The 17,689-nt window shown below is 38.8% G+C and overlaps 2 protein-coding genes across 2 annotated transcripts in view; one reads left to right on the top strand and one right to left on the bottom strand.

Annotated features, from left to right (window-relative positions):
- Positions 1-3,612, top strand: part of LOC112463037 (cytoplasmic dynein 1 light intermediate chain 2) — a 3,952-nt gene extending 340 nt beyond the window's left edge. The window contains exons 2-9 of the mRNA XM_025029195.1: positions 22-162; positions 276-506; positions 730-940; positions 1,029-1,217; positions 1,311-1,425; positions 1,534-1,674; positions 2,330-2,495; positions 2,560-3,612. Of these exons, the coding sequence (XP_024884963.1) occupies positions 22-162; positions 276-506; positions 730-940; positions 1,029-1,217; positions 1,311-1,425; positions 1,534-1,674; positions 2,330-2,495; positions 2,560-2,675 (1,310 nt within the window). The 3' untranslated portion in view covers positions 2,676-3,612. The remainder of the gene's footprint in view (positions 1-21; positions 163-275; positions 507-729; positions 941-1,028; positions 1,218-1,310; positions 1,426-1,533; positions 1,675-2,329; positions 2,496-2,559) is intronic.
- Positions 3,613-4,614: 1,002 nt separating this feature from the next.
- Positions 4,615-17,689, bottom strand: part of LOC112463025 (E3 ubiquitin-protein ligase MIB1) — a 353,496-nt gene continuing 340,421 nt past the window's right edge. The window contains exons 10-15 of the mRNA XM_025029182.1: positions 9,070-9,289; positions 8,488-8,798; positions 7,918-8,095; positions 7,228-7,429; positions 6,170-6,327; positions 4,615-5,661 (exon numbers count right to left, since the gene is read on the bottom strand). Of these exons, the coding sequence (XP_024884950.1) occupies positions 5,521-5,661; positions 6,170-6,327; positions 7,228-7,429; positions 7,918-8,095; positions 8,488-8,798; positions 9,070-9,289 (1,210 nt within the window). The 3' untranslated portion in view covers positions 4,615-5,520. The remainder of the gene's footprint in view (positions 5,662-6,169; positions 6,328-7,227; positions 7,430-7,917; positions 8,096-8,487; positions 8,799-9,069; positions 9,290-17,689) is intronic.

Raw genomic sequence — 17,689 nt, 5'->3', positions numbered from 1 at the left:
TCTTATAGTTGATTTTTGTAGAAATAGGATTACATATTTTTTCAGGTGACAATGAGAGCGGGAAAACTACGCTTATAGCTAAACTACAAGGTGTAGAGGACCCGAAGAAAGGTTCTGGGCTAGAATTTGCATATATCGACGTGAGAGATGATTACAGAGACGGTTAGCATGAAATTAAGATAATCGTTTAGATGATTGCTAAGATAGATATTTGGATTATTGCTTAATTACAGCTTGATATTGGACAAATAATGTGATGTTTGATTTCTTTGCAGATCACACGAGACTGTCCGTATGGGTTCTAGATGGAGACCCGGGTCACGCAAATCTTCTGAGATATGCTCTGAACAAAGAGAGGTTTCCACATACGCTTGTTATGTTAGTCGCTGCCATGACCACGCCATGGGCCATTCTCGATCAGCTTCAATCGTGGGCGGCATTGTTAGGCGATCACATTGACAAATTACCTTTAGATAATGATACTAGGCAACGATGCAGGCAGCTCAGTAAGTAGGATAAAACGGATGTGATACGTAGTGCTATACCATTGCTTGTAAACGCCATTAATAATGTAAATATCGCTCGTCACTTTGATTATTTCTCGCTTTTTTTCATTTTTAATGATCAAAGTTAAGACTAATATTTGCAATGCGTATTTTTGCCAGTAGAAAGTAAATGTCGAGCTTCTTGAGAAACATTACATTGTTACATTACATTTTATTTCGATAGATATTAAGAAGTGGCAAGACTATACAGAACCAGGAGATGAACTTGATCCTGGAAGTCCTTTGCGACGTACAAGTCGTAATCTGGATGATGACACCGCCGAAGGCTTACCCTTACCGGAAGGAGTACTTACAACCAATTTAGGCCTAGACGTCGTCGTAGTCATAACGAAAACTGATTATATGTCCACTCTTGAAAAGGAACAGGATTATAAGTGAGTATCGAGTGAAAAATTCAAGGTGGTAATGCAAATCATTTAACAAACGTTAATCTCGCATCGGTTATTTCCTTTTTGTTCACAGAGACGAGCACTTCGACTTCATGCAACAATGGATCAGGCGGTTTTGCTTACAATACGGCGCGGGTCTCTTCTACACATCGGCAAAGGAAGACAAGAACTGTGATTTGCTTTATAAATATTTAACGCATAGAATTTACTCTTTACCGTTCAGAACACCGGCATTGGTCGTCGAAAAGGATGCAGTACTTATGTAAGAACATCTGATTGACGCGACTAAAAAAATTTTTTTCTTTTTTTCACGTGTGCATATGTTAAAATTATTTGCATTGCGCATTATTTTCAGACCTGCTGGTTGGGATAACATGAAGAAGATTAGTATTCTGCACGAGAATTTACAATCCATGAAGGCAAACGATTACTATCGCGATGTTATCGCACAGCCAGCAACGAATCGAAAAGTATGCTATCGTACCGCTTCGTATTACTGCTTTGCGCTCCTAATATATACAACTTTTCTGACACGATGCAAATGTACTAGCTGAATATTTTATCTGTTATTGATATAGTGCGTTGCTAGAGAAATGGAGGTTCAGGCGGAAGATGAGCAAGCTTTTCTCGCGCGGCAGCAAGCAGCTCTGTCGGGCTTGAAAGACCCTACTCGTTCTCCAACGACTCGGAATCAGGCAAGCCCTGGACCAGTTATACAGGTTATACCATTTACAAATGGAGCATGCTCTTCATGTTGCGTGTCAAGTCAAAGAACCACAGCATTGTCACTAATTTTCTCATTGCAACTATAAGATCGTGCGAGTGATTCATTAATCTCATCTTTTACATACGGAACTATGAAGTCTGTAACCCAACATACATTTGTGCCAGTTATTTCATTCATTATACATAATTGTCACGTAAATGTTTCGTTCATTTGTACAGATCCATTTATTTGATGTTAAGAGTAAATGTATTTTTGTCCTTCGTGTATTAAGAGCTTACGCGCCTTTTAGAAAACCTGCTTAATGTATCTAATGAATTCACTTCATAGAATGACAATGTAGTTGCAGTTCATTAACATAGTGACAAAAGTGTCTCATCATGCAAAGTCATTTATTCCATTTAACATACAGTAATTTAATCCTAAAGCCGATAAATTATGGCAATAAATCATGTACAAAAATTCCCGATAGTCCACTGTACATGTGTCGTTTAACACTCCACGTAATTTCAATTCCAGCCGTCATCTCGTGTGGTTATTGCAGTTAACATTTGAAAGCATGTTCTAATCTATGTGGTATGATCTGTCCATTACGAGTAGTAAAACTCCTTTTCTCAACAATGGACAGACACTAATGATTTTGCGAATAGGTCGCGTCACCGAACAAAAAACTGGATCCCAAGGGTAGCGGCGCGACACCGTCCGGTGAGGGTGTCTTAGCTAATTTCTTCAATTCTCTTCTCTACAAGAAGACTGGAGTGCAGCCCGGTTCACCGGGAGCGCCGGGTAGCGTAGGAACAAGTCCCATGAAACTTGGTATGTATAATAATAACTTCTACTTATAATAAAAATGTACTGAAAGAGACATTTCGTGTTTCAGATGCTACACCGGTGGACAAGGCAACGATGTGTAATGACGCAGCAGCGGAGTTAGATCGTCTTACTCGGACCAAGAAACTTTCACCACCCAACCTGAACTCGTCGTCTGAATGTTAAAAATAGCGCGCTTTTTCTTCGCGATCCATTGATACAATGAAGATGATAAATCGGAAGCTTCGTTGCCATTAGACAGAATTCCAACACAAATCTGAAATACCTTGTAGCCCACTCGTTATAATGGGAACGATCGTAGGTAAGATGTGGATTGCGAAGAGGTAAAATTTAGCTCTAATCTAATCGATGATAATGTAACCTGATCACATCGCAAAAGAGAAAAATTAAAAAAATATATAATCTGTCTTGCAGTTTTGCGACAGCTTCGAATGTCGTAATCGACTAAATATCAATAACGAAGCAGAAAACAATTAGAAAGCTATTAAATTAATGTGTAATTAAAATATTTAATATAATAATATTACTGAGATATATATGCTTACGCACACATGTCTTAGCGCCTGGTCATAGTAAATTATTTAGCAACGCCCGTGTACGTGGAAACGGAAACGCGGTTTTTTTTATCGTTCTATATATTTACATACGAATGCACATCTTTCTCTTTTTCATAAGCGAATACTCTTATGTTTTATATACTCGATCGATTTTCTTTACGAGATAGATCTCCATGTTGGCTCGTCACTGCATTCGGTCTAATTTTGACAACGTAAGTGCCGTTAGCGTTGTAAAAGTGTTGTGCGAATGCATGAGATAGTCTTTTATACGAATTGTTCATAAAATAAAATGGGAGAATCCTTTTAATGGAAGACGCAGTGCAGTCTTCAGATTTAGGGATAAATAATGGTACGAGACTGGAACAGATGTCCATATATCGCGCGTGTAAATTCTATATTTCCTTTGTGGATTTCTAGCTGAGTATGTTATCCGTAGACTCAAGAAAGCAGGTGAGCAGAGATATGTACATTCGATTATCAACATAAATGTGGCTCTATGTATATGAAATTCAAATCCTCGATGAAAATAAATAATTTTTCGTATATCTTGTTTCGTACACTTATTTTTAGTTCGAGCAATAATTAATTTATGATACAATTTAATTACAATTCTATTGAGTGACACTTAATAAAGGAATTCGTACGGCGAATTTGTATATACAAAATTCCTTTATTTCATTATACTAGATAAAATACATCGAAGCAATCAATGATAATGCGATAATATAATCTTCCCTGTCCCCTGTATGGGAACACATTTGCGACATGATTATCGCAGCTCAGACTGTTGTCACAATTTTATTTATATTATTTATAATATCATATAATTCGCATTGTATATTGATGATTATATAGTGATATATATTGAAATAAACCTCGAGAAAGACAGTAATAAAATAATTATTAGAAATACTGTCAAAATAGGAATGGCTTTCAAATATAAATCATTCTATTTTATATATTCATTACTTCATATTTTTCGTCTAAAATTACGTCTTATCGAGCGTCGTGATATATACCAATATAAATAATTTTTGAAATTCAGCTAATCATCAAGTACTTGACTACAAACTGAGAATCAAATAACATAAAACTCACTCATTCACATTCGGCAATTATTTATAAGCAAAAGCGCTTACACGAAATATATACAAGAAATGCATCAAAACTGACATAAAAAAAGAAAAGAGGATATATGTCTTTATAGCTTCATAAGACATAGGTATACGATAGGATCAGTGACAAATCCACACTTTTTAGAGCTAAAGCTAATATTTCTGAAAAAAGATCTATTCTATAAATATAAAATTATACATATATACATATATATTCGTATCTCATATACATACATATATGTATATGTATCTCATATACATATATGCATATGTATATCTTATGTATATATCTTTCGTATATGTGTATATATGTATATATATTTATTACTGTCAAAATTGATATAAACAATATTATTAATATAAACTTATTTATTAAAAGTCATTTATCTTTGAAATATTAAAACTTCAAAAATATGATCAATATAAGTTTTATGTCAATTAATATAATTATTACGTTCAAATATATAATTAATATATCAATTATAAAGTTGAGAAAAGAAATTGAACATACAGCTTCGTTACTTTGCCGCTGTAGATGTAGATCCGTCACTGCGTTGTTATCGAAAATATTTTTAACAATTTATGTAACATCACGTATATTAGCAGATTATAATAGCTACTCAACAACAATAAATCATCTTATTATATTTCTTCTTTTATTTGTATACTTTGAAAAATCAAACAATTAAAATGCAATATTTTTATACTTATTATTAATTTTGGCAATCTATGTGAGAATTATTCGAGATGAATATAAAATTATTATTTCTACTGATATTCGGAAGAACTTTTTAACGTCTACTGAGCAATTTCTGAATTTTTTATCAATGCAGAAAGACGACAGTAGATATTTATAAATGGTAAATAAAGGTTTTTGTAGGAAGGTTATTGGAAATATGTTACACCTACGTATCAATAGCCGTACGGCTACATATAAACGCAACTTCAACAGCATAATACATTATCTATCATGCAACAAGTTTCTCTTATTAGAGATGTGAATAATAAATAATAATTGTGCGTACTTATACTTATCGCGGGTCGTTTATCAATCAGTTTACATTTTTATCTATAAACCGCAGCTCGAGAGAAGAGAGACATTTAATATCTTCACTATTCTTCAATGTTACGCTATTGAATATCATGATTTTCTTTTAAAACAACGTTACTTTGCGATTCAACTTGGCATGATGCTGTCAGAAATAAACGGTACGCAAGAGGAAACATTTTTCTCTCGCGAAGTGTCGTGGATCGTCGTGGATTATAATTCGTCCGTCATACAATCGTTCTCTCGGAAAAACTTAAGCGCGCAATGCGGCCGGTGACAGTCTTTTATTTTTAGTAGAGTAGAATGCGTTTGTCTACCGCCTTGCGACATATTGGACACTCCGACATCCGGTCGCCGCACATTTGGCAAGTACCATGTCCGCACAGGAAGATCATGTTTTTCAGACGGTCCAGACAAACCGGGCACATGGTCTGCAACAATAAGAGAATAGGACTTTCGCAAAATATTCTGCACGGTGTTCCGAATTCAGTAGCCCGTCATGAGCAAATCAGTTTATTCAAGCTTCGCTATTACACTCGAATGGTTTCCAGGAGTTTCCGATTTTTGTCACGTATCTTTTATTTATAACATTAAATCTGTATCTTTTAGAAAGTTTAGATTTTCTTAAAATCCCGCTCGAAGTCGAATAAAACAAAATTAATTTCTTCTAATCGAATTCTTCTAATTCATTTATGATCTAAGTTCTTGAATCTTTCTTGAAACTAATGAAGTAAAAACTAGGAAGAGCCACGGTTGAAGTTGTTGCGGTACTCGCGACAAGAAGGCTTGAAATACAGCCCGAGAAAACGTATTCCGGTTTTTCGAGAGCGAGAGGTAATTGTACGGAGCGCGGTGCGGACTTCTTTCTTCGACACAAATTAAATTATTCGTTTCATTAAAGCGGCGCATAACGAAGCGAGACGCGGAAGGGACACGTACCTGCTCCTTGATGTCCTGCAATTGCTGCTGTAGTTTTTGTATGTCGCTGTGGGAAGTATCTCGGCTGCCGTTGTTCATTAGGAGAGCTTCCCCAGCCCCAGTGTTGTTCGAGGGCGTCGGCTCTTCTTCGGGATCCGCCTTGACTTCGGATATTGTTCCTTCGAAGCATAATAGTTGTTAAAAAAAAAGAAGAAAGAAAAAATAAAGAAGAAAAGTCTCGCCAATTCCCCGACAACGGTAGCATCGCTAAGCGATGCTTTTATATTTACTTATCACAATTCATATTTTTACTCGCAATATAATTAACGTTATATCAATAGCAAAATAAATATTTTAACTAGAGAAAACATCAGAACTAATATACAAAACGGTTATGCAATAGATTACATCAAAAAGTTTGCATTATGGGTTGTCAGTAAATATAGAAAAATTAGACATATTTTATAATTTTTGAAATACTTTTTACATTAATAATATAATTCGAAGAGTATCAGAAATATACGTGTGTTAGCTACTTTTGCGACCACGTTTTAACCCGGGAACATGCGCCTAGTGATTTTTACACCAGCATCGAAAAAATAAAGCTCACGCCACAATTTTAATGTTTTCGTTTTTTAATAATTTTTTCGTCCCTCTTTACTTTTTTCAAAATATTTTAATTTAAGTAAATCTATTGCCTTCAAATGCTAATAAGTTATATAACAATAAAAAATATACAATATGTAATTAATAACAATAACTTTTAATTGAGGTGTAATAATCACTCCAGGTGACTGTTCATGCAAAAATAAAAAAGAAATCAGGCCGTTCGCGGGTTAAAGGCGATCTTCAATCCGATTCACCCTTCGATCCCGATCATTATCTTAATTATTGGAAGGCAGAAAATGCACGCGTGAACCGTGCAGATACGGTTTTGAGAATAGTTCGTGTATATTCCAAGCGAGATTAGAGGTGAAGCTATCTAATCGTTATGTGGAAGCAGTTCAATATATTCCGTGCGATTAGATAGATGCGAGGATAGAGGCGAGAAGAGGCTGCGCGAAGCGGGACGTTGATACCTGAGGCGTTGCACCCCTTCACGTAGGTGACATCACCGCCGCCGCCGCAGCAGACCGAGAGCGGTACCATGTGCTGTATCTGGGCCCGGCATTGCACGCACTTCTTCATCAGGGCCGCACAGCTCTCGCAGGCGCACATGTGTCCGCACGGGCGGAACAGCACGCCCGCCTTGCGATCCGAACACACCACGCATTCTTCGATCTGGGAACAAACGACCATTATTGCGCCAAGGCAGGAGATGGGTAGAATGCGCGTTTAGAGTTTCGAGGATCTATTTCCAGGACAGAACGGGACTATTCGGTCAACAATCGTCGGTCTACGAAGTGACAGCGTGGCTGTATCGAGTCATATCGATGAAAGGAGTAACTTATTGCGCGACTAAAACTTCAGCGGCTTTACAGAAGATTAAATTAAGGCTACTGGAAATGTATTGCTGATGTATAAAGATAAAATTGATTTTTCTCTCACAGAGAAAAGTTCATTTTCTATAAACAAATTTATACAATCGTCAAAAAGGAGAAGAATTATTATTAAGGACATTATTAAAACACAATTGACAGGAAATTTATAAATCTAATATTAATATAAAAATAGTTTGTAAAAAAATAGTTTTGAAAGTGAAAATGGCATTATATATTTATATTACATTCTAATAATAGGAAAATATAATAATAGCGTCAATATTTTACCTTTACTCGAGAGAGAACATTTTCACGACAAATCAGACATTTCTTCACCCTCGGCGCACAGGCGTTACAACAAGCAACGTGCCCACAGGGACCGAACAGCATCTCTCGTTTGCCATCGGAGCATACGAGACACTCGTCGATCGCCGCCGATGGGACAGGGGGTTCGTCGATGTCGTGCCTGGAAAGGGGAACTACACGTTACCGAATATTATTATCCTAAGAGATACGGCGATGTATGGTGTAATTGCACAGGGAATTAGACGTGGAGCACGGAACGAGACAATCAATTGTACGAATTCGCGTTTTAAATTCTTTGCGATCAAATCTTTTGTTTTCTCTTATTAAATCGTATTAAATAAATCAAAGTTTTTGCGAAAGAAAAATTCCTACAAATTCCACTAACGGATTATTATGTTGAGCAAAATCTTGAAAAAAAAAAGGGTCTATACCTCGGTTATTATATTCAACATTTTTTAATAAATGGGGGGCGTTCTTATAAAATCCAGTTTGAAGTTAAGGGGCAAAGAGGCTCGAAAGAGCGCTCCTCTCCTCTCCCAAATAGGTACTAACGACTCCTTATCCTTGTGACAGGTGGTGAGAGTCTTGCAGAGATTCGGATCCGGGCAAAGGTCCAAAGGTGTCTGGCCCTTTTTGTTCTTGAGCTCCAGGTCGGCGCCGTGCGCCGCGAGGAAGCATGCGATGAAGGAGCTGCTCTTCTTGTCCTGGCCCTGAGTGCCCAGGCCCATCAGCAGCCGCCCTACGTCCTGCACGTCCTGCAGCTGCCGCAATTGCGACAGCGTGTGATGTCGAAGGGCCTCGTGCAGAGGCGTGTCTCCATCTTTATCGGCGACATTCAGATTCGCGCCTTCGCGAACTAACAGCTGCGATCGGATAAATTATCGTAAAATGAATTATCGATCCTCGTTCAGGGAAAGAACAACGACTCGAATTATCCATTACCCCAGATGTCGATTTAAAAAAATTTATTCTAGTGTTTATTATAAATTTGATTACCATTAAATACCACAATTTTTTTTACAAAAATGTTCCAAATTGAAAGCGTCGAAATTGGAGCGAACGGTTTTCGCAGGTATTCGCAAAAATATACAATAACAAATAAACAATAGCAAAAAAATAGACAATAATCCGTACCCGGACGATCTGCGTGTGTTGTCGCTCGACCGCCAAATGCAGAGCGGTTTGCAGATTCACGTTCTGCAGATCCAGATCAGCTTTTCCGGCGCGTGCCAATTGTTCCGCAACCTCCACGTGATTGTTAAGGGCAGCCAAATGAAGGGCGGTGTAACCGTCATCTTTCTTCTCGTCGACGATCCAGGGTCGCGGCAATTTCGACAGCAGCACCCGCATCGCACTGAAATTAAACGAGATGCGAGGCATTAAGACAAAAAGCCACGATTGCATCCTCAAAGCGGAAAATCCATTTCCCGCCACACTCGCAATTTTAGTTCAAATTATCTTGTAACGAGTTGCCCTAATTAATTTCCACGTCTCTCTAGAAACGTTCTGAATAAAACATAAAGATGCACATGTTTTCTATTTTCTGCAACGTATTTTGTTCTATTTTATACGATTATTTCATTTGTGTACAATGCATGTTCTATTAATATCCTCTTTTTCTTATAGACTGCTCAATTTTATTATCTTTTATGATTATTTTTAACTAATTATATTTTAACATATTTTGATAATAATATATCAATATATATCACAAAAGAAATTTTTCGAGAATATATGATACAATGTATTTTCGTTTTTGCTTGCATCTTTACAATATTATCCCAAGTTTTCTTATTAGACGATACACTTCCGTGTATCTGGCGTATATTTCTAACTATTCGATATGGTAGAGATGGGACCCCATGGTAAGGTGGCGAAGAGAGACAGGGACAGCTGTTTCTTAGGGCATTCGTCGAGGGGACCTCTTCGAGGCGGTTGCCATTGCTGTGGTATGAGGGGGATAGACGTGTGTGTCTCATCACACATGTGATTCCTACATATGTTTCGAAATATCTCGCAAACGGCTCAGGAGGCCATCCCGCGTTCTCTTTCCCATCTTTTAGAGAGATGCCTCGTCAGTTATGCGTCACGATAGTTTCGCGGAATCAGAAATCCGACTGCAAGAGTTTGCGGAAATTTTAGTAAATAGGCTCATAATATTTCTGTGTTGTTGTAGAGTACAAGTAACAGTTACTTAAAAAAATAAAAAAAAAAATTTTTTTTTATGACAAATTAAATTATGCTACGAGAAGAAAAATCAGCGAAGCATGATTTAATGGTCAAAATTTGTGTCTAATAATCATAATCATATTTATTCGTATCTATCGTATTTATTTTATTCTTAGCGTTAAAGTAAAATGATCTGTCAAAAATTATTGCCTACATATATCGATTGTATTATAATGTGCTTGCGGGAGTCGTACGGGAGTAATAATATTCGCGTTAAATTCGTGATGCTGTTATAGATGTCGACCGTCGTTGTCTCGCTCCGTGGGAGACCATCAAATTTTTATGGCGCGTAAGCGGCGTCGTTTTTCATTAATGCGGTCTAAAGGGATGCGCGTTTTGCATCCAAGTGCGATTGCGGCACCTCGACCCGCGGCGGCAGCAGCAGCAGCGACAGCGGCCGCGAGTCACAGCCGACTCTCCCTGTCATGAATATGCAAATGATCGCGAGTGTTACCGTTACCGCGTTAATAACCATAAATCGATTACTTTGCCAATTATGTCCGGGTACGTACTCGTGCCCGGCATCGACGACGCGCGCGCGATTTTATTGCGTCATTGACCGGTTCCCCCGTCGATTTTATTCCGCTCTCGTTGTACCGCGGCTCTTTTTTTTCCTTCCCGCCTCAATTTTCACGGCTTGCTGAAATAATTACGAGTGAAACGATAGGAATAATGTGGCGATTAAGGTCGCCTGGTTCACTAGCGTTGCTTCTAAAGCAATTTATAAAAATATATGTATCTGTATCTTGAATTATAGATATCATTTCGATCACTTTTAGACGCAATAATTAGTCCACTCTCATAACGTGTAAGTACATTTTAATGAGTCTTAATCGATCTAAGACAATAAGATACATAAAATGATATGTATTTTAAAATCAAATGATATCTATTGCGGTATGCACATATGTATAAACAATAAGTATTCCAAGTTACAAAATATCGGCTAGGAAGATACAAAGATATAAATTTTGACTTTTGTGTTTTCCTGTTTAGTTCTAACACGTCGCCCGAGGAAATTTATTGTCCTCTATTCAAAATTCGCGTTGAGTTTTGCGTAGGATCTCGTACATGAATGAAAGGCGTCGCGACGTTGATTTAAGGACGCCGATAATTATCGCAATTACAACGGCAGCCTCACGCGATGTAATAAATAGAAATGAGCGAGCGCGAGCGAGCGACGCTCTGCTTATTGCGTTCTCCTGTCAGTCTCCGGGTTTTAATATCATCCTGTCGCATTTCGTGCGGCACTCAAAGACGAAACTCGTCGCAATCGTCGCGGGCCCGGACCCGCATAAATACTCCCGCCTCACTTTAGGCGGCGTATATATCGCGCGACGCGCGATATTATTACCGCGATTAATTTCCCGTCGCTCGTCGACGAGGACTTTTGTCCGCCGTCGACGTCTCTATTCCTTTATTGGCATCAATGAACCGTCGTTAGGCACTCCCGACGTACTACTTAATACCGTTACGCTGACACACCAGTTCGCGGCTGATCATTACGACTTCAAATCACCGTTTATTGACGTATCGTGTCGGGATTAGAGACACGTACCGACGTCATTCGGTAGCTCAGAGATTATAAACGAAGATGATCTCTGAGGGCGAAACATCGATTCGCACGGGATTTTCTTGATACCAGGAAAAGAGAAGAGCTAAATCAAAACTTAACAATCTATAATCTTCTTATAAAAATTTTAACTTTTTATTTTAATTTTTTTCTTAGTTAAACTATATAAAAAGCTTCATTTAAGCAAGTTTTCCTCGTTTAACAATATAATTTAATTTCAAGATTATAGATTGTTGCGTATATACGAGTATATACGTGCGTTCTCTTTCTGCTATTGACCTCTTCGTGAGCTTAATTTCGTGAACGCCTTATTTTAACAAAAGCTTAAAAATTCTCTGTTGGATTTTTTTTCTGCTTTTTTTTCAATATTTTCTATTTTGGCAAATCAGACGTGTATTAGCAAATTAATCTTGACAGGTTGGAAACAAATCAGGCGCAATTTTACGGTGTTTGAAGAGACTTGAAATAAAATCTCCGGATATAAAACTGTTGATCACGTTCACGAGCGAGACGCGAGTCGGACTCGCTTCGCGCTTCGCGCGCGCGGTTCGCGCACGCATATATCGGGCATTTAGTGAGTCAGCGACGGCCGTGGCATCATCGCGGTCGGCAGAGTCTACCGAGAACCCGATGCCACGGCGGGCCCCAAACGACACACACGCGTGCCTCTGTTCCTCTCGAGCTGCATGGGAGAGCTGCGAATGTCCGATCCGACGAGAGGCTCGCGCCGTCTCCCGTGTTTCGATCCGCGACGTGCAGTGAGTCAGTGAGAGATCACGCGGTGACACGCTAAATATAATTGACACGAGCGTGTGCAAAATGACAATGAGAGCACGAGCGGTTGACCCGAGGGGGGGAAGGGAGAGACAGAGAAAGAGAGACAGAGAAAGACCGGACGCTTCTTCGTTGTCGTCATCGTCGGATCGCTGACGATCGATACCGCGTAATTCCTCGTCGTGCCGATCGCGGAATGGAAGCTCGTCGTCGGGATGAGCTAAAGGCGCGCGAGATCGCACGCGGAATCATTCCGTCCGCACGCAACGCTTCGCTAAATATAGCGCGGACTCGCGATTATTTCAGTATTCGTTGCCCGCCGCCACCGTCGTCGTTGCCGTCGCGAATTCTCGCAGCTGCGATTCCTCCGTCCGTCCGTCGCGAGTGATATCGAGAGGATTTTGAGGCCGAATGCAGAAAGCGAGAGAGAGAGAGAAACAGATATAGAGAGGATGATCTCGAGAGCGGCCACGCAGTGAGTCGAGCGAGCCGCGGCGGGAAATAATTCCGCTTATCATTGTCGAAACGCGGGATTGTTTCGTGTCCGACTCAGGAAGGAAGGGAAGGGGAATTATCAGCGGATTAATAGCCTACGAAAACGCAATGTCATTGGTCAAGTACGTTCTAGCGATAGATATGTATAATTAGAAAGGAAATCGAGCATTAGGAAGTAGACTAGAATATAATGAAAGTATAATGTGCGAAACGCAGAATAAAATATAAAAGGAGAATGAAGCAAGTTTTATTGCATAAGCTGTCTCTTTTCTTCTTTTTCGTCTCAAATTTATTTCCAGAAGATGTGCACGTGCCTTTTATTTGACAGAACATGCATATTATCAGACATGCGTTTATTGCTTATATTTAAATTAATCGCAATATTAGAAGAATGTCTTTTCAAGTTTCTCAATAAATAAGAAATTACTCTCTTGTTTTGTTCTTTAGTCCTTTTATTGAGCTCCATTTGCCTTCCAATTAATTGCTTCTTGTACCTTGTTATCTTACTATGTGTTCGTAACATTATATTTTATTCCTTACAACTTATCGTGATTTTCCATTAGCTTTTCCATAAATAAATTATTATTCACGACAATACTTTAGAAATAAAATATCTAAATATTCCTTCCTGATTTGAAGATATAAAAAAAAACAACATTATTGAAATACGACAATCATTTGTACTATATATCAGAAGTACGATTCTTTCAACCGATTGCACCTCCGATCGCAATAGGATAATGGCTCACTCGCGTTCATTTAGCGCTAAGATAAAATCGGAAGCTGCGATCTTTCTCGGCGAGAGTCTTCCCGTGGCATTTCACCGACGGATTACTGAGAAACCACGAGGGCCTCCAGTCCCTAAAACATTTATCCGCCGCAGCCTCGCGGAATTCCGGCGGAATTCCATTTATCTTCCCTTTCGTTTGCCCGCCCCGACGCGACGGCGGCACTCCTCAGCTGATGGCTCCGAAGTATTCGGATTTTCTTTCAGTCATTCGCGCGACATCCGATTCGATCAAAAACTTTGCGCAATAAACTAGAGCTCCGATTTTCGCGCCGCGCCCTCCCCGTCCGTCGATCGTGCGTGAGATAAATTAGTTTCTAATATTCGACGACAGCAGATTCTTTTCTCTCTCTTCGTCAAAGAAAAAGACAATATAAAATAAACAATGAAAATTTGCACTCTATACTTTTTCTGAATTCGTTTTCTCATCCACTGCAACAAATACTTCCGCAAAACGAATTCAAATGCAAGTACACAGTGCTTGATTCACTTCATTTCATTTCGATTAGAACGTCACGTTTGATTATATAATCTCGTGCGGGCCTTTATATGTTAATGGAACTCTAATTCGAAGTCCAATTGCAAAGACGCGTATATAATGAAAGACTGCGAAGAGAATCACGAATTCTAAGAGTAAATTATCTCAAGAAATTCCACAGACGCTCTAATCATCCCGTGATTATATAAGCTTTCATACAGCCTCTGTATCGGGTCTCTGAGTTTAACTTCGGCGAATTCAGCCGATTCGGTAAATCAGGAAGGAACGCACGGCCAGTTCGAATCGGCGATGTCCGTTCGTGGGTGACGGGACGATATCGTGCGGAGGGGGGGGGGAGAGAGAGAGGATGGACGCGCTCTAATATGCAGAAACCATGAGAAACGTTGGTCGCTACCGTGACGCAATTTCCGGGCGCCTCCATCGGAGTTGGCGCACCCAGCGAAAGAGCCGGTGCCCCCGATACTGTCGGCCCCCTCCTCCTCCTCCTCCTCCTCTTCTTAATACTTCGACCCGTCACGTTCTCGCTTTTTTTTCATTCTTTTCTCGCTTTATTTCTCCTTTTATGTGGCGGGATTAAAACCAAAGGGAACTCACGGGAGAAAAATCGAAATCTCCTGCGCGCGGGAGTTTTCTTCCACGCCGCGCCGTCGTCTCGCGAAACTTCATCGGCAAAGTGTCCGACGAAAATTGGAATTTGCCGTGAGTACCGAATACCGGAAGTTAGATCCGGATTAAGCGAGGAACTTCTCAAAGTGCTTCCGCGTCCTTCTAATTTCGTTTCTTCCTTACTGGAGCGCTTTTCCTCCGTATTTTTCCCCCGGCCTCGTTGCCGAAGCTGCCACTTCGTGACGTTGTTCTTTCGACGGGCATTTCCGATTCTTTCGCGCGAGGTGTCCCGAATAGAGCATTCCCGTAAATACTAACAAACCAAGTAAAGTCTCCGCGAAAAGTTAGAGAAACGAATGTCAGAATTTACGCGTTTTTCTCACGTGTTTATATTTTGACTTACGTCTTAGATTGCCTCGCATCAATGCAATTTCTAGCCTAGTTTCTTTCTTTATTACTTTATACACAACATTTCGCAGTGCCATTATTACTTTAATGTGCAATATTACATTTTTTTGTAACAAAAAAATTTGACAAAATATACAATAGCTGTAGAAATTAAACTGCAACTTTAACTTAATATTTTTTCTTATTTTTTGCATGCTAATTGAAAACTATTTCTTTTCTACTGAAAGAAAGATATTATGTTTGAAAGTCATTATCTAAATGAAAGTCGTTTGCCAAATTTGTATATGTGAATTGGCTTATCTTGGAAGGGCTAAGGGTTAACGAAATCTTGCAGCCGCCGCCGTGATGAAAATTGAAATTCTCCGAGGATAGTACCTATGAAAGGATTAGTCGGCGGACCCCGCGGGGGTTGAAACGGGGGGGAGGGGGACTTCGAGCACCGAGAAGGCAGGTAATCGAACCAAAACTAAATCACAACTACCAACTAATTCTATCCGTAAAGTTTGGACGTCGCGGGGTTGGAACGTTCCGGGTTGGTGCCAGAATGGACGGCGTTGCGATCGAAGAACAAAAATGCTAGCGAGAGGGAAAAAAGAAAGGTGTCGCGATATAAGAAATGAAAACGATAACGATTGAATCTCGCGATTGCAGTGGTGAAACAAATGTCTTTTATACAACATATCTTTCGTAGTAAAACAATTTCTAATAGCAATTAATAACAAATTAATTAATCAATCAATAACTATTAATGATAAATTTATTTGAATTGTAATATAATGCTAATTGCTAGCCACTATACATATAATAACAATACATTAATTTTTATTAATTCTGGAAATATCTGACAGAATTATTATTATTTATGCAACGATATAAATAATAGAATTAGAGATATATTAATAATAGAATTATTAAATTAAAGTGTATTATTTTAAAGTGTATTATTTCCTTGGGCGCGTTTTTGCCATAAGAAATTACATACGGAGTGTAAATGTAACGATGTGTAAACTAACTTATACAAATATATTATGCAGTGAGTAGATCGCGGTTCGTGTACTAAAACGAGAAACCTTGAATTAAGTATAAAGATGAACTGAAAGATAGAGTATTGACGTAAGAAAGAGCAGAACAATAATCGCATACACAAAGCGCAATGCTAAAAAAAATTTCATGACAAAAAAGAACTTACGTGGAAAAAAAAAAAAAAAAAAAAAAAAAAAAAAAAAAGAAAAGGAAGAAAATACTTCGATCGCGTTCGGTAAAGTCGTGTAATTTATGCGTTCAATACCTAGCCGAGAAAAGAAAAGGAAGGGAGAGAGAGGGAGTAAGGGAGAAAGAGAGAAAGAGAGCGATAGCGGTTGAGAAAGCACCAAGGTCTTCCTGAAAAAAATATATTAATTCTGAGTTCCTTTAAAAGTTATTGCAAAAGGCGCGGGGGCGTACGGGGCGGGTGGAACTTTTCCGCGGCGATGGAAATGACTTTGGCATAAAATATGACGGCGATGGCACCGCCAGACGAGTCGCAGGTGCACCACGGGGTAGGTCACCCGTGATAGCTGCACTCGTCGGCTATTTTAATTCGGGCTGGGAGGGAAGGGCGGCGAGCTCATTCCCCATGCCCATGCACGGATGGCTCTAGAGGACTTCCACGGGGATGCCTGTCGAAGCGGAAAATTAAATTCCCAAATATATAAATTTTATTACGATCGAAGGATTGACGGGACCAAAGCTGGGAACCAACGCTAAACATCTCGAAATCGTAATTTAATGAGTGCAATTAGAAGATTTTTTTTTAATCTTTTGATTCTGTAGTCTTTCATTAGCGCTTTTTAAGTTACAGCATTACTGTATTTATCTTTAACATTTTCTAAATAATTAATACTTTTACAGTAATTTGATAATTACTCTCTTTGCTAATTGCTTTTGAAATGTATTTATTTATATCTTTGTGCCAAAGTTCCATTATATATGACATCTTATGCCGAGTACGACAAGTATTACAATCATCTTATCGTCCATAGTATTTTCATATTGTAATTATTAACGAACGTTGTTTATCTTACCGCGAATTATTAGTACTATCGTTATTAACATCGTTGATTACGTAGTGCAAATTAATACGTTACCGCTATTAGCTTTATTTTCTTCATACATAATTACGATCAAAATTAATCTCTATCCGAATTCCGTATATTTCGCGTCAACACGCGTAAACGTTAAACTCTTTAACTATGTACATAAAGCAAGCACCTGGTAGTATCCTCATATTCTCATGAAATTGTAATTTTTGCGGTGCAAAAAGAGAGCTTAACAAACTGTGAAAGAGTTTAAACACCTCCATTAGCTGCAGCCACATTTAAATGGTATTTCTGGTCGAATAAAC

Source organism: Temnothorax curvispinosus, unplaced genomic scaffold (assembly GCF_003070985.1).
Source record: "Temnothorax curvispinosus isolate PA1 unplaced genomic scaffold, ASM307098v1 QBEX01012990.1, whole genome shotgun sequence".
NCBI lineage: Eukaryota > Metazoa > Arthropoda > Insecta > Hymenoptera > Formicidae > Temnothorax > Temnothorax curvispinosus.
Note: the sequence above shows the minus strand (reverse complement) of the source record. Positions and strands in the feature narration are given on the sequence as shown.